At 41.2% G+C, this 14,965-nt stretch overlaps 1 protein-coding gene across 2 annotated transcripts in view; it reads left to right on the top strand.

The window, feature by feature from the left end:
• Positions 1 to 14,167: 14,167 nt before the first annotated feature.
• The window catches only part of CLDN10 (claudin 10), a 64,874-nt gene continuing 64,076 nt past the window's right edge, over positions 14,168 to 14,965 (top strand). The window contains exon 1 of one of the 2 annotated variants that reach the window (XM_063127443.1): positions 14,168 to 14,324. In XM_063127443.1, coding sequence (XP_062983513.1) covers positions 14,168 to 14,324 — 157 coding nt within the window. Of the gene's footprint in view, positions 14,382 to 14,965 lie in introns of both variants that reach the window. The other variant, XM_063127442.1, reaches the window with a different exon arrangement.

Genomic DNA, 14,965 nt, shown 5'->3' with positions numbered 1-14,965 from the left:
AATTAAGTTGCTGAAAAGGAATGTGGAGGAGAAACAGGAGTGGATTCTTTCGTGAATGAAGTTGTGGGGTTGGTTCTTATATTGACCACAAATTCCAGGACTGAGTAGGTTCTCCCCCATTATCTTCAAACAACCATGTGAGGTTGACTCATATATCTGATTGCTATGGGCAGGTCAGAATAAAATGGCAGCCATTTCCCAGGAATAAGTGCTGTCCATTTATACCAGAGTTGGTCATTTGGCAGTCCAAATTCATCCCTGCCCCACGCCCCCAAACTTAACAATTGTAACCAAGGAATCATTAAAATGTTTGTTTCTTTTGAAAAAAAAAATAAGGGAAAGATAAAGTTGATAGATATATTTAATAAGGAAGAGAGCTATTTCATGCTTTAATATCACATATCCTCTGGATTTTGTATGTAACATACATTCAGATGTACATATGTGCAATTTTATGTGTAATACTGTCCCTAACTATATGTGATACGTAATTTTGATGGCCTTGCTGCTAGATGGTGCAAACTTTTTTAACCTGTAATCCTATACATACTTACCTGAGAATAAGTCTCAGTGAATTCAGTGGGACTTACTTCTGAGTAGACCTGCATAAGATTGCACTATTAAGGAGTTTAACCACTTCCAGTTCCCAGACTGCCATTGAGAGAATCACCTCAAGGTATTGTTTATCACTGGTTTATAATATTTTATACCATCAATTTTGGATGACATGAGCTTATTAAGATTGGACTATTGCTGTTTTTCTGTGATTGTAAACAAATATATACAAATATGTTTGTGGGGCATTTTCTACCCCAAGGCATTTTACAATGTAATGTATCCTGGAGTGGTAAAATGCCCCTACACAAACCATGTGTCTGTGGTGTCAGAAGAATTAATTAAAAATATTAGAAAAGTCTCATAAACTGTCAAGGTAAGAACATAAGAAGTACCATGCTGGATCAGACCAAGGGTCCATCTAGTCCAGCACTCTGTTCACACAGTGGCCAAGCAGCCATCGGCCAGGGAGGAACAAGCAGGACATGGTGCAACAGCACCCTCCCACCCATGTTCCCCAGCAACTGGTGCACACAATCTTATTGCCTCGAATACTGGAGATAGCACCCTCCAGGAATTTATCCAACTCCCTTTTAAAGCCATCCAGATTGGTGGCCATCACTACATCTTATGGTAGTGAGTTCCATAATTTAAATATGCGATGTGTGAAAAGTACTTCTTTTTATTTGTCCTGGATCTCCCACCAATCAGCGTCATGGGATGACCCCGGATTCTAGTATTTTGAGAGAGGAAGAAAAATGTCTCCCTAGCCACATTCTCCACACCATGCATAATTTTGTACACCTCTATCATATCTCCCCTTAGCCTCCTTTTTTCCAAGCTAAACAATCCCAGTTGATGTAACCTTCCCTTGTAGGGGAGATGCTCCTGCCCCTTAATCATTTTAGTTGCTCTTTTCTGCACTTTTTCCAGCCCTATAATATCCTTTTTTTAGGTGTGGTGACCAGAAGCATTTATTACTAAGAACTAATGTCTTTTGGTGTTCTGGGGTATTTTTCTACGCCATAACAAATATGTCTCTGGTGAGGTAAATGCTGCCCAATGAAATGCCATGGTTTGTGTCAACTTACCATGTGTCAACCCAGAGTACTTAAGAATGTTTCCCTATACCAGTCTTCTTTGGAAAAATCACCTCTGGTATGTTGCCTGGCTTTGGAGACAAAAAGACACTCCATTGGCAAAATCTATAGATTCTTGGGATATTTTATGTCTCACGTTGAGGATTTTCTCAAAAGAAAATGGTAAATGGTAAAAGGCTGAAATTTAGAGACACTGTTCAGGTGAAAGTACCCAACAATGTCATGGGAGAACTATATTGTAGGTCTTTCCCTGTGTATGTTCTGCAACGGAAGGTGCATCTAGGATAGCCCTTTAGGCCACCCTGTTTTACCAGGGTTAAGATCATATAAAAACACTCCTATAATTATGTTACTATCATGTCTTGACCACAATAACTTCCGTTTTATTTTAATGTTGATAGATATAATACTGATGGTGTAAAGACAAACTAAAGTTTGTATGTCTTCAACCTACATGCACATGTGCTCTATTATAGGCTAACCATATGAAAAGGAGGACAGGGCTCTTGTATTGTATTGAAAAGGGAATTTCAGCAGGTGACATTTGTATGCATGCAGCACCTGGTGAAATTCCCTCTTCATCCCAACAGTTAAAGCTGCAGGATCTCTGCCCTCTTTTGTATCTGGTCACCCTAGGCAGGGCTCCTGCAGCTTTAACTGTTGTGATTTCAACAGCTGTTGCATATATACAAATGACACCTGCTGAAATTCCCTTTTCTCCACAAATGTTAAAGATACAGGAGCCCTGTCCTCCTTTTCATATGGTCAGCCTAAAATTTTATAACATTACAAAGTGGAATTCCCCACAACCTTCAAGAAACTCAAGTTCACCGCTTTACCTGTAGAAGCAACGACACGATTCTCAATGATTTAGCAAAGCAGGGTTGTAAATAAAATAAATTTCAACATTAGGACCCAAGATAAACGTGTAGTAGATCTAAGGTACAAGAAAGGTTTTGGCATGGGGTGGGGTAAATGAATCCGATTACTCCACGAATTGGTAACATTGCTAGGTTTGTCAATGCAGTTTTGCCGAAAGTCTTACTCATACAGAGATAAAGTATTTTGACATGATATTGAAGAAAGCGTGTTTCTGTCAGCTTTTTTTGGACTGTAGCATAATAAGAGGGCCTACTGAGGAAGCAAAACAACTAGCTTTTAGCTTCATCACGCCAGGGTTATACTCCGAAGTTTTCCAGTTTATAATCTGCTTTGACTGTGAAGTACTCCCATGCATCCTGCTTTAATTTTGCTTCATATATAAAAGAACCAACCTATTTAACTACTTCTTTAGGAGCAAATCTTTTGTTGTTCTCCGAGCTTCCACTAGGGGTGCAGGAGAATGATTTGATATGTTTAAAGTACAAATTAAACAAATGCTTACATCTGCGTAAGTTTTAAAGATAAAGACATCAAAATTGGCACAGTAATAGATATGAAGGAGGGCTTTAAGCATACCAAATTTGAATCAGATTGGGTCATCCGTTGATTTTTTAATGATTTTTTAATGATTTTTTACATTTCTCCCCCTTAAACCCTTTCCTGGTATGGAAAGGATCTTAGGAGCGCTGCCACCCGGGGTGCGATTTAGCTGACAACAACAACAGCAGCTTTACACTATGGGGATAATTCGAGGGAAAGATGTACGTGGGATGAAGCCTCACATCTCCAGAGGATGTGAAAGATCCAGTTTCAATCAAACATGCATAAAATGGAGAAACATTTAGACCTCCTGCTCTTTTAGCAAGTAAGAAAGCACAGGCTGTTGGATTTGGAACACTTGGATAATTAGATCCAAATGTTTTGCAGATGCTCCAGTCATTATCAATGCAGGAATATTTAATTTGTAAAACTGGACAAATGACAAATGGCTCCCTGCAGACTGACGGAGTACAAATGGTTTGGGCAAGGAGTTCACAATCCAATCACCATTGGAACCTAAAAGATAAAGAGCTCTTGAAGCATGAAAATGATGGGGGAACCAAGATCAGCATCCTGAAAAACAGCCCTGCACACACTGTTCCTGCACCAAAGGGATAGAAAGACCAATGCAATATTAAAGGAGGACTCTCAGCAAGTTCTGCATCCATGGTGTGAGCCCAACAGTTTCATTCTGGCTCCACAATTTGAATGACTAAAGTACATGCCAGCAAATTCAGTCTTCCCCTTCTCTTCGCAATCTACATGACATCATGTGTTTACCTTCTGGTTTTATGTTTTTACAGTGCAAGATGTATAGTTATTCATGTATATGTTAATTCATGGTGTTATTAAAAAAAATTACACAAAGCAGAGAAAAGTCTCAGGATGCTGTAAACAAATTTATTATAGGAAAGCCCAATGCGTTTCGACTGCTTGCTTTTTATTAGACATAAGAACATAAGAACTGCCATGCTGGATCAGGCCAAGGGTCCATCTAGTCCAGCACTCTGTTCACACAGTGGCCAACCAGCCTTCGGCCAGGGATGAACAAGCAGGACATGGTGCAACAGCACCCTCCCACCCATGTTCCCCAGCAACTGGTGCACTCAGGCTTACTGCCTCAAATACTGAAGATAGCACACAACCATCAGGGCTAGTAGCCGTGAAGACACCCCCTTAGACAATACTCAGAACTTCCCACTTTGAGAAGGGAAGGTTTGAAGCTGAGGAGCAACCTCCAGGAAAACCTCTGTTGTTGCCACCGCAGCCTGTCCTGCAGGGCATTAGGGCATTTTCAAGATTCTTGTCGGTTGTCCATCAAGTTCAATTTAAGCCATATCATTCCCCAATACCTGCACTAGAAATACATCACGTTGCACTGGAAAGTCCACCTTCATTCCTGCTTTTACCAAGAACAGGAACAGATGGGTATGAAGTTTTGAGTTCCACAAATTCAGGTCTGATAGCTCACTTAATGGTTTTAAAAAGAGTTGTACTTTATCCGTTCAGGGATCAGACCTATTAAAAAAATATTCACAAGCATGTCATGCAAAATATGTTTTTTTCCTTCAGACTGAGTGATATGACTATCTTCAGGTAACATCAGTGATAATGGAAATTATTTTCTTCAATCCTAGAAGATATTTAAAAAATGAAATTTCTAAACAGCAACTGAAAATGAAGCTTCTGACCCATGTCAGACCAAGCAGGATATAATACTATGAAAGTGGTTTGAAAATGGTATATGGAATGTGTTATGGGCCCCAACAGTTGTCAGTGCACTTCAATACCGCTATAAAGCAGTAGTGAAGATCCCGCCCAGATCAACATTTGTTGTTGTTGTCATCATTTTATTACTGGTCTGGCTTGTAGATATAATTCATTAATGTGTTTACATCTACAACCGATTTAGGTGACAAAGACTACAACTTCTTTTTAATTACACATCCCTAGGATTGCACTGTAACAGTGCAACCTTGTAGATGTTTAATCAGTTAGCATTAAGTCCCATTGAGTTGAATGGTGCTTACTCCCAAGTAGGTGGATACACCCTGCTAAGCAACATGGCATTGGTTCCATTGGTCGTTAATTTATTAATGTATTAGCATAAGCAAGCATATTCATATGTCAAAATAACACATTATAAAAATTACTTGCGTACCAAGAGTTATGTCATATAAAGCCTAGTAATAAAATAACAGCTAATATCTCGGCTAGTTCACAGCGTGCTATTTACTGAAACATGCATATAAGAGAAACAATGAAATACTTGGCAACAAAATGTACAGAAGACTATCATTACAAAAAACAACCTTATTCCAAGTGTTAATTATGATAACATGAGTTTGTCCTTGATTCTGGTCCAGCCGTTATTTGGTTTTTCAGCCTCAAAAGTTACTATTTATCAGAGTAATTTTAGAAGCAATGTTGGAATGTCAAAGAATATTGCTATACCATGGCAGTTTCTGAATCCTTGGAGAATTGTGAGTGATGCTGCCAAAGTTTATAATTTTGTAGTTTGTAATATGACCCTCATTAACTCATAATGACCCACTTCTCATATAACAACTAACCATGGGTATTTAACCCATTGGGCCTGTTCAGAAGACACCTTAAACCATGGCTTTAACCATGGTGAATAAGGCCTTTTGCTTTATTCACCATGGTTAAAGCTGTGGTTTAAAGTGTCTTCTGAACACAGCCTGGCTTTCTGGCTTACCCACTGTGGTTAAAGCCGTGGTTTAAGGTGTCTTCTGAACCGGGCCATCATTGGTAAAGATTGAGGGCTTTTCTGTATGAGGCTTTTAACCCGCCACTTTACTGAGACCTCTGCTTCCTGATTCTTTGTGGAATTAAGATCAGCTCCTTTATATGTGTGCTTTTTCTCCAGGGTTCCCCCCCCCCCCCGCTGCGTTTCTACATGCTCCATTACACAACAACTAGGTAGTGCTTTAGTATAGTGGAATTGCACAAATACACCAGGGTTTCATGCCACCAGTCACAGAAATACCAGACTTTCCTTATGAGAAAAACAAAAGTCAAAACAAATCACTATAATGGTTGCAAAGTACGGGGGGATGAAGACATCCTGTAAAACACCCACAAACAAACTACTGTGAGTGAGGAGTCACAATAAAGGCTCCGAGTGGGTGTGCTGCTTCCCACCCATTCATCGCTTCCAATTTGTTTCCTGTTTACAAAACAACCTGGACAACCACCCCTCCCAACAAGAAACAGGGTATGATCTCGTCGTACCCAGGGCCGGTGCCAGACTATTTTGCACCCTAGGCAAGATGAGCTACTTTCACACACACACACACACACACACACACACACACACACCCAAAAAATGCCAGCTTTGACATATGTTTCCTGGAAAAAATAAGAAGCACAAAACTTGAAACTGCTAAATTTATTTTAAAGTGCAAGACATACGTCATGCCAATTATAGCAAACAAATTGGAAAGGAACGTCTACGGGTCTAAAATGCATTATTTAATAGGAATATCACCTCCAAATCATCCCACCATCTCGCCCGCCCAGGCCCAGCTGAATCCTTGGGCCGGCCCAGCTCACAGCCAATGCGCATGAGTGCTGCGCTGTGCCCGGTGCCCCTCTTAGCTTGGCGCTCTAGGAGGCCGGCTGAGTGGCCTCTATGGTAGCACTGGCCCTGGTCATACCCAGTTGTTTCCCCCTCAACAACCCAGAGTTTGCATATCACAGAACACAATGCAGGAGCAGGGTATTCCTCGGTTGTTTTGTAAACATAAAACAAAGCAGAAGCGGCAAGCAGGCAGGAGGCAGCATGATCACTTGCTCCCATGCACCCCTGACAACCCATGGGTTGTTGTTACATGCAAACCAGGTCAATACTTGCCATCAATATGAAGATGAGCATTATGGTGGCTGAGTTCTTCTCTGGGTTGGATTCTGACTCTATACTGTTTAGCTTCACCCTACCCGGTGCCTGTTTACACTTCCCTGTGCCCGTTCGCATTCTCCTTCCCTCTTTATTGTTTACTACAACTTATTAGATTGTAAGCCTACGCGGCAGGGTCCTGCTATTTACTGTGTTATCTGTACAGCACCATGTACATTGATGGTGCTATATAAATAATAATAATAATAATAATAATCTTCCTTTCTCACCACTTTGTTACTCTCTGCCCTTCTTCCTCTTGCTCATCAGACACAACTTCTTCTCTATTGACCTCCTCCTTTACAGTGGCCAGGAGGTCTCTCTCCTCTCCCCATTCTGGCTCTGTCTGCAAAGCCATGTATGTGAATAAAAATGCCAGCTCCACCCAACCCAAAGGGAAGCATTTAAAAGGTAGATTGACTGCCCACATGTCTCCCTTTTGGCACAGTCCAGCACAAAGAAGTACGAAGAGATTTGGAAGGGCCTCATTTGGCAAGATCTTTGTTTTCTAAGTTACATTCAGAGATGCCCCACAGTGCTTTCCTTAACAAAGAGCCCCCTATCACATGAATGTTTCTTATGCTCTCTGATTTATATTAAGAAACTCAGTGTATGCCAATATACAGAATGCACGTACACTATTATAGACCAACTTTTTTTAATAGCTTTCTATAAAAATGACATTGTCAACTAGAACGTTAAAAGTCGGTTGTTCCATGCTTTCTTGAGAGCATGCCTCTAAAATTATCACTTTCTTTTGGCATGCACACATGTGCCTTTCAGTTAGGTTTCCCAGTTCCATTTCATATGATCATTTGATTGCTTTTTTAGGAACATTTTCCCGCAGGATAACCATGTAACTTTATTGCAGCAAAACCAACAAGGAGTTTTGTGGCACCAGAATAAATTTGTTAGTCTTTAATGTGCCACAAGACTCAGTATTGTTTTGGAATCCTTGGCCACCATCCCACCTCGAACTCGGCACGCTCAAGCATATAGATGTCATGGCCCTTGATTGCCACCGTCATTGGGGCTGGTGCGTGCTAACTCTGGGTTGGATTGCAGCCTTTGAGTTAGTAATATGAGAGATCATTACCTAGCCTCTGTGATTCATCAGCCTCCTTACAATTCAAAGGCCCATTTATCTACTAGGATAAAGTTCTTTTCTTACACTTCAGACTGCTCTGCGATTAAAGAAGGAAGATGCAAATAGGTTAACGCATGAGCTTTTAACTTTGAAATAATTACTTAAAATTACTGATTAACTTTCTCCTTCCACTTCAGAAAGTTTAAAGCATTTTGATTGAGTGTTATGATCACTGAGGTCTAGCTCTGAGTCACATGTATTTCCCCCCAAAAATGTGTGTGTGTGTGTGTGTGTGTGTGTGTGTGTGTGTGTGTGTGTGTACAGTAGCAGAAGCTGCAATCTGAGGCAGAAGACCTGTGCTGGGGGCGGTTCTTATGCCTTTTACTGCTACTTAGTATTAGACAACTACGAAGGCCTGGTGCATCTGTTATGGCAACAATGGAGGCCACTTTCATTTATCACCCCATGTGGCCGCCTTCCCTATGCGAAAGGGAGAGCCAGTCAAGTGCAGAGGTTTTCTGCACAGCCAATGTGGTGCGCCATGGACACAAGCAGCCATGTGGCAACAGCCACAAGGTGGAACAATTTAAAACGACTTCTGTTTTAGAACCATCATATGTGCCCTAATTCAACAATTACATTATTTTAATAGTTAAATGTGACCGTTTTGGATCAAGGTCAAATTCAGATGCAGTCACGATGCTACCAAGGAGATTGGAACATGTGGTTATAGAATATTTTAGGGGATGGGTGGAGCAACTGAACTACATTTGACCTACGTGTAAATTTTTGAGGGATTTCTTCAGGTTTAATTCCCTTCAGTGCTGCAGTCTGAATCCACCCACTCCTAAAACAGGGTTGCATGTTCTCTCTTTAAAAAAAAAAAAAAAAAAAACCACAGAAGATCCACTCACAGATCTCTTGTTATCTAGTCTAGTTGGGCCCCAAATACTGAAATTAACCCATTGTAGTCTGTCTTTTAAAACACGAACACCACAATAGACACCTTGCAGAGATAATTAAGGGCAGAACTTCTCTTTCCCTAATGTGGATATCTGAGCGAAGCCCACAAATTCTACATGTGGTGAATGCAGGGTTGCGGAGATAAATATCTCAAAAAATAAAAGACGTACTGAAAAGAAACAGGATGAGGAATAAATGTCCTGCTGATTTACTCAGGCGACATCATTTTCTTCCCCTCAAGAGCCTATAAATCTCTTGCTTCTTGTAAAAACACAATTGAAAAACAATTGAGAGCTTTTCAGACAGTTCCTCAGCCTCCAACCTCAGCAGCCTCCAAGGACAGACCTGCCTTTTATGAAACTGGCCTCGTAGTCCATACCACATACCAGGGGAGTCCCCAACATTCATCCAAGAGGACAAAGTTGTTAAGATTATTTATAGTTATCCAAGTAGTACCTATTTGGCTGTTATGGAACTAGTATTATATTTGAAGTTATACTCTATGATTTTCATTGACTTTGTAGGATGGCTTCTTCCTAAGTGAGTTTCTGGATCAGGTTTACATCCAGGGGTGCACTGAGACCCATTTAGACTCTAGACCTAATGGTCTCACACCCTGCCCCCTTTTAGATGGCCATGTGTATTTTTACTTCATTCGTTTCCGGGCAAAGCATAAAATGTTGGTTATTACCTTTAAAGTCCTACATGGTTTGGGTCCAGGTTACCTGCGGGATCGCCTTCTCCCATACAATCCGCCCTGCACACTCAGGTCCTCTGGGAAGGGTTTACGCCAGTCAGCCACAACTAGGCTGGCAACTGTTACCCAGAGGACCTTTTCTTCTGCCGCCCCCAGACTGTGGAATGGCCGGCCGGAAGAGATTCATCAACTTAACACTCTCTCCGAGTTTAAGACAGCTGTAAAGACTAGTCTCTTCCAGCAGGCCTACCCAGATGAATTTTAAACCTAAGAATTTTAAGATGTTGTGATAGTTATATTAATATTGTATTGGTTTTATATGCTCTTTTAACTAATTTAATGTATTATATTTTATTTAGTGTTGTTCCCTGCCTCGATCCAGAGGGAGAGGCGGGTATAAATAAATTTATTATTATTATTATTTACTTCAAATGGTCTTAACAGAGGGGGAAGGGTGTTCTTTAGATGGTGATATGTATTACCTCACTTATTTCGAAAAGCGTTAAGCTGCCTGCCATGATGTGTTTGGGAGCTCTTTTCCTCTTTCAGTTAAGTGGGGTCCTTGACTTCTGCTCTGAAATCCTGCCCAGATGATACCACTGGTTATATCTCTCACGTTCCATTGTTTTTGCAACCTGCTACCTCTGATTACATTGGCTATACAAATATTGAAACGACACTTCTGTATTAGGTACTTACGAGAATTCCGTACCTGTTTGTAAATCATACAGACATGTCCCATTCACAACCCCAAACATCAGCAGGAACACGTTTTTCAGATTTTTTTCCTCAATTTCCTGAACTTGCATTCACGTTCAAAAGTGCGCATTTGTGCAGGTGTGAAGTTCTGAAAATGCTTATTTGCTCACTTGGGCAAGCACTTGCACAAATGTGCAGATCTCTCCCCCCAAAGTTCATATTTCACATTTAGCCTATAGGGGCCAATTTTTTAAAATGTGTACTTTTTTCAACTGGGAAAAATGTGCACTTTAAAAATGCACATTTTCCCAATGTGAGGAGGGGAGAAACATGTTCAGGAATGCAAAAAAAAAAAAGTGAAACAGGCTTTGTAAAAGAATTTGGAGAACCTCAATGAGCTCGAACAATGTAAATTCGCCCATTCCTAGGACTCCACTCCCCCTCTTTCGTTCTTTCTTTTTTTGCTTTAATTTTTTTTATTGTTTCGCAAATTTACATGACATAAAAGCATTACATAACAACATTACATCCAAGCGGAAAAGAAAAGGGGAAGAAGAAGAAAGAGAGAGAGAAAAGAAACAAAACAGAAACAAAAAGGTTAAGGTGTGTTGTCGGCTCTCAACACATCCCAAATGTGAATTATATTCTCTCCTTGTTTAATTACAGTTAACATAATAATCAAATTCTTTTCTTTCTTCTAAGTTAACTATATCTCATACACTGAATCCACCGACAAATACATCATCTTTTACTCTTGTGAAAATTCTATCAGAGGTTTCCATTCAGACATGCGGCTGTTGATTTATCTCTCATTATCGCTATCTCTGCCAACTCCAATATCTCCAAAAGGCAGTCTTCCATTGTTGGCATTGCTTCATTTTTTCCACTTCTGTGCCCAAAGTCTTACACATACAGAGATATGTGTACACATACACTTCTCCCCACCCCTCTCTTTTTCATACACACACTGGGGCTGTCCTTTCCCGAGGAGATCAAAGCAGGAGAGTTGAACCTAAAGAGGTGCTCCAACAGCACCCCTTAGCCAGGGAGATAGCTGGAGATCAGAGAAAGAAAGCCTCCTGTTAGCTCAAAAACATATCAGCAGCTGTGGGCTCTGGCCTCCTACCCCTACCATCTGACAGGGTAGGCATTTTGTCCAATACTGAATTTTGCTAGGCAGAACTGCCAGCAATAGCCTGAAAAGTGGCTGGAGAAGCCTGAGGTAGTGACTTCCCTCACCCAGCTATTGCTACTACCTTGGGCAGTGGATGCTTCTGCCTTCCGATCTCCCTGGAAAAAGAAACACTAGCCAGCCTACTTGCTTTCAGACTTGTTATTCCTGTCATATGCTGACTGTCTTTAGTCATCAACAGTATATCCCATAGCTGTAGCTTGCCTGGAGCAATAGACTTCAGCAACCAGGGGGAACCTGGTAACTTATTCACAGTCACGCAGGGTGATCATATGGAAAGGCTTCTGTATCTTTAACAGTTGTAGAGAAAAGAGAATTTCAGTAGGTATCATTTGTATGCATGCAGCACCTGGTGAGATTCCCTCTTCATCACAACACTTAAAACTTCAGGAGCCCCACAACTCCACAAAGAACAGGTTGAACACCCTCCATGTGGTCAGCAGAACCACCCACTAACAGCATCTCAGTCTTGTCAGGATTGATTTTCAGTTTATTAGCCCTCATCCAGTCCATTGTCACAGCCAGGCATCAGTTCAGCACATCCCCAGCCTCACCTGATGAGTACGAAAAGGAGAAATGCAGCTGCAGGTCATCAGCGTACTGATGACAATGCACTCCAAAACTCTGGATGACCGCACTCAATAGTTCTGTGTAGATGTTGAATAGCATGGGGAACAAGACTGACCCCCTGTGGAACCTTATACTGGAGAATCCACAGGGCTGAGCAATGTTCCCCAAGCACCACCTTCTGGAGCTGATCCGTGAAGTAAGAGCGGAACCACTGCAATGCAATACCTCCCACTCCCAACTCAGACAGTCGTCCCAGAAGGATACCATGGTTGATGGTATCGAAAGCCGCCAAGCGATCAAGGACAATCAACAGAGTCACATTCCCCCAGTCTTTCTCCTGACATAGGTCATCATACAGGGCAACCAAAGCTGTTTCCGTACCAAAACCAGGCCTGAAACCTGACTGAAATGGATCCAGATAATCAGTCTCATCCAAAAGTGCCTGGAGCTGGCTTGCAACCACGTGCTCAAGGACCTTGCCCAGGAATGGAACATTTGCTACTGGCCTATAGTTATTAAGATTTTCCAGGTCCAGGGAAGATTTCTTCAGGAGCGGTCTCACTACCGCCTCTTTAAGGCGGCCCAGGACCACTCCCTCTCGCAAAGTTGGAACAACTTTGGTACAAAACAGGGCAGCCCATTTACTAACAGGGACTGGCCAGCGAGATCACATTATGCCAGTCCTTTTACAACTTCATTGGCTGCCAGTCCAGGTCCGGGCCCGATTCAAAGTGCTGGTATTGACATTCAAAGCCCTAAACAGTTTGGGGCCAGGTTATTTGAAGGAACGCCTCCTCCCATATGTACCTACCCGGACCTTAAGATCATCTACAGGAGCCCTTCTCCGTGAGCCCTTGCCAAAGGAAGTGAGGCAGGTGGCTACCAGAAGGAGGGCTTTCTCCGCTGTGGCACCCCAGTTGTGGAATGAGCTCCCCAGAGACTTCCGCCTGGTGCCTACACTGTACTCCTTTCATCGCCAGCTGAAGACCTTTTTATTCTCTCAGTATTTTAACACTTAATTTTAACTTAAATTTAAATTTTACTGTTCTAACTCTGTATTTTAATCTTATATCAATTTTGCTGCATGGTTTTATCCTGGTTGTGCTTTTTATACTGTATTTTGTAATTGTGCTTTTAACATGTTGGTTGTTTTATTACGGTTTTAATTTTTGTGAACCGCCCAGAGAGCTTCGGCTATTGGGCGGTATAAAAATGTAATAAATAAATAAATAAAGAGGCATTGACCACTACCCTGAAGTATGTATTACTGTGAGAAATGCTTCATGATCTAAATGGCCCTGTCAGGTGGATCAACCTTACTTCAATTTTACAAATGGGAATTGGCAGCGAAATGTTTTGGTCATTCAATTACTTGCTGGTGCAATTCACATCTGGATAATACCATGAAGCCTCCATTTTTCAAAAATACATTAATAAGTAGGCCAGGTGAGCATAACGACAGATCAAATTTCATTTTACACTTCCATTAAGGATGGGGATTGTTCATGGCACTCTATTAAAATATATTCAAAAATGTTTTGCGAAAATCAGTCTCAAATACTATTGTGCAACTTGGACTCTGCACTTATTTTTTTTTTTTAGCTACAAGGTTCATTGTGTTTCAGATTAACTAGAAATTAAGCATTAACTGAATGACAGAACAGAAAAAAATATTTAAAATTAATGTTCTAAAATTGCAAATTAATAACCTTATATTAATATCCATTGCCGTTGCTAAATATTTCCTAGAGTATTGTGCACTCTTTTCTTCCTACACAAATACAAGGCTCATGATTTCAGATGCCAGCCAGACATGAAGAAAGACAGAATTTACATCCACATTAACATGCTGGGGCACTTGTTCTCATGTAATTTGCTAATGTTGTACTAGACAGCAAAAAGTGCTCCCTCCTTTCCTTAGTGACATAACAAGGCACTGGAGATTTAGTGCCATCCTTGGAACATGTCAGGAATACAGATCATAGCTTTCCTTTCTTGCTTTTGTGGAATAGGAGCCATTATTGCAGCCACCGCCTCAAATGAATGGAAAGTAACCAGCAGGGCATCTTCGGTGATAACAGCGACGTGGGTCTTCCAGGGTCTCTGGATGAATTGTGCAGGCAATGCTCTGGGCGCTTTCCACTGCAGACCTCATCTGACTATCTTCAAAATAGAGGGTGAGTTAAAAGGAAGTAGGAGACATCATTGCATTAACTGAAGAACTTGTTATCTGGGGAGAAAGCATGGCCTTCGTGATACGTTTAAATGGGGCTATGAACCTGGATTTGTTTGTTTATTTGGGTCATTGGAGTTTGAGTTTTAGAAGGGAGGACTTCTGTGAGGCACAGTTTCCCTGCCAATTTACTCTTTCTCCCTGCACTGTTGTTCTCCCCACCATTCCTACTGCCTGCCAATGCCACCCTGTTTTCAGTCTTAATACTCATGAACTCAAATGTAAAAATGGGCAATGCCATGCTTCTTAATACGCACCATCCATGTTTACATCTGCACATGTTCACTAATGCATATTAACATCAAAAACAGGGGGTAGGAACATCTGGCAGTAGCAAGAATGGCACAGCAGGGTCAAAGATAGAACCAGGTTGCTCTGAATTATCAAACCTACTTTGGGGTAAAGATTCAGAAATTGCTATGGAAGACCTTACATTGCCCTATTCAGGAATCTCTTGGGGCCAAAACAGACATTTCTTTAAATTTATATCTAGTAGCTATGCCTTTCACACCCATTTTTGTACAATAA

This window comes from Elgaria multicarinata, chromosome 5, assembly GCF_023053635.1.
Source record: "Elgaria multicarinata webbii isolate HBS135686 ecotype San Diego chromosome 5, rElgMul1.1.pri, whole genome shotgun sequence".
NCBI classification, from domain to species: Eukaryota; Metazoa; Chordata; class Lepidosauria; order Squamata; family Anguidae; genus Elgaria; species Elgaria multicarinata.
Note: the sequence above shows the minus strand (reverse complement) of the source record. Positions and strands in the feature narration are given on the sequence as shown.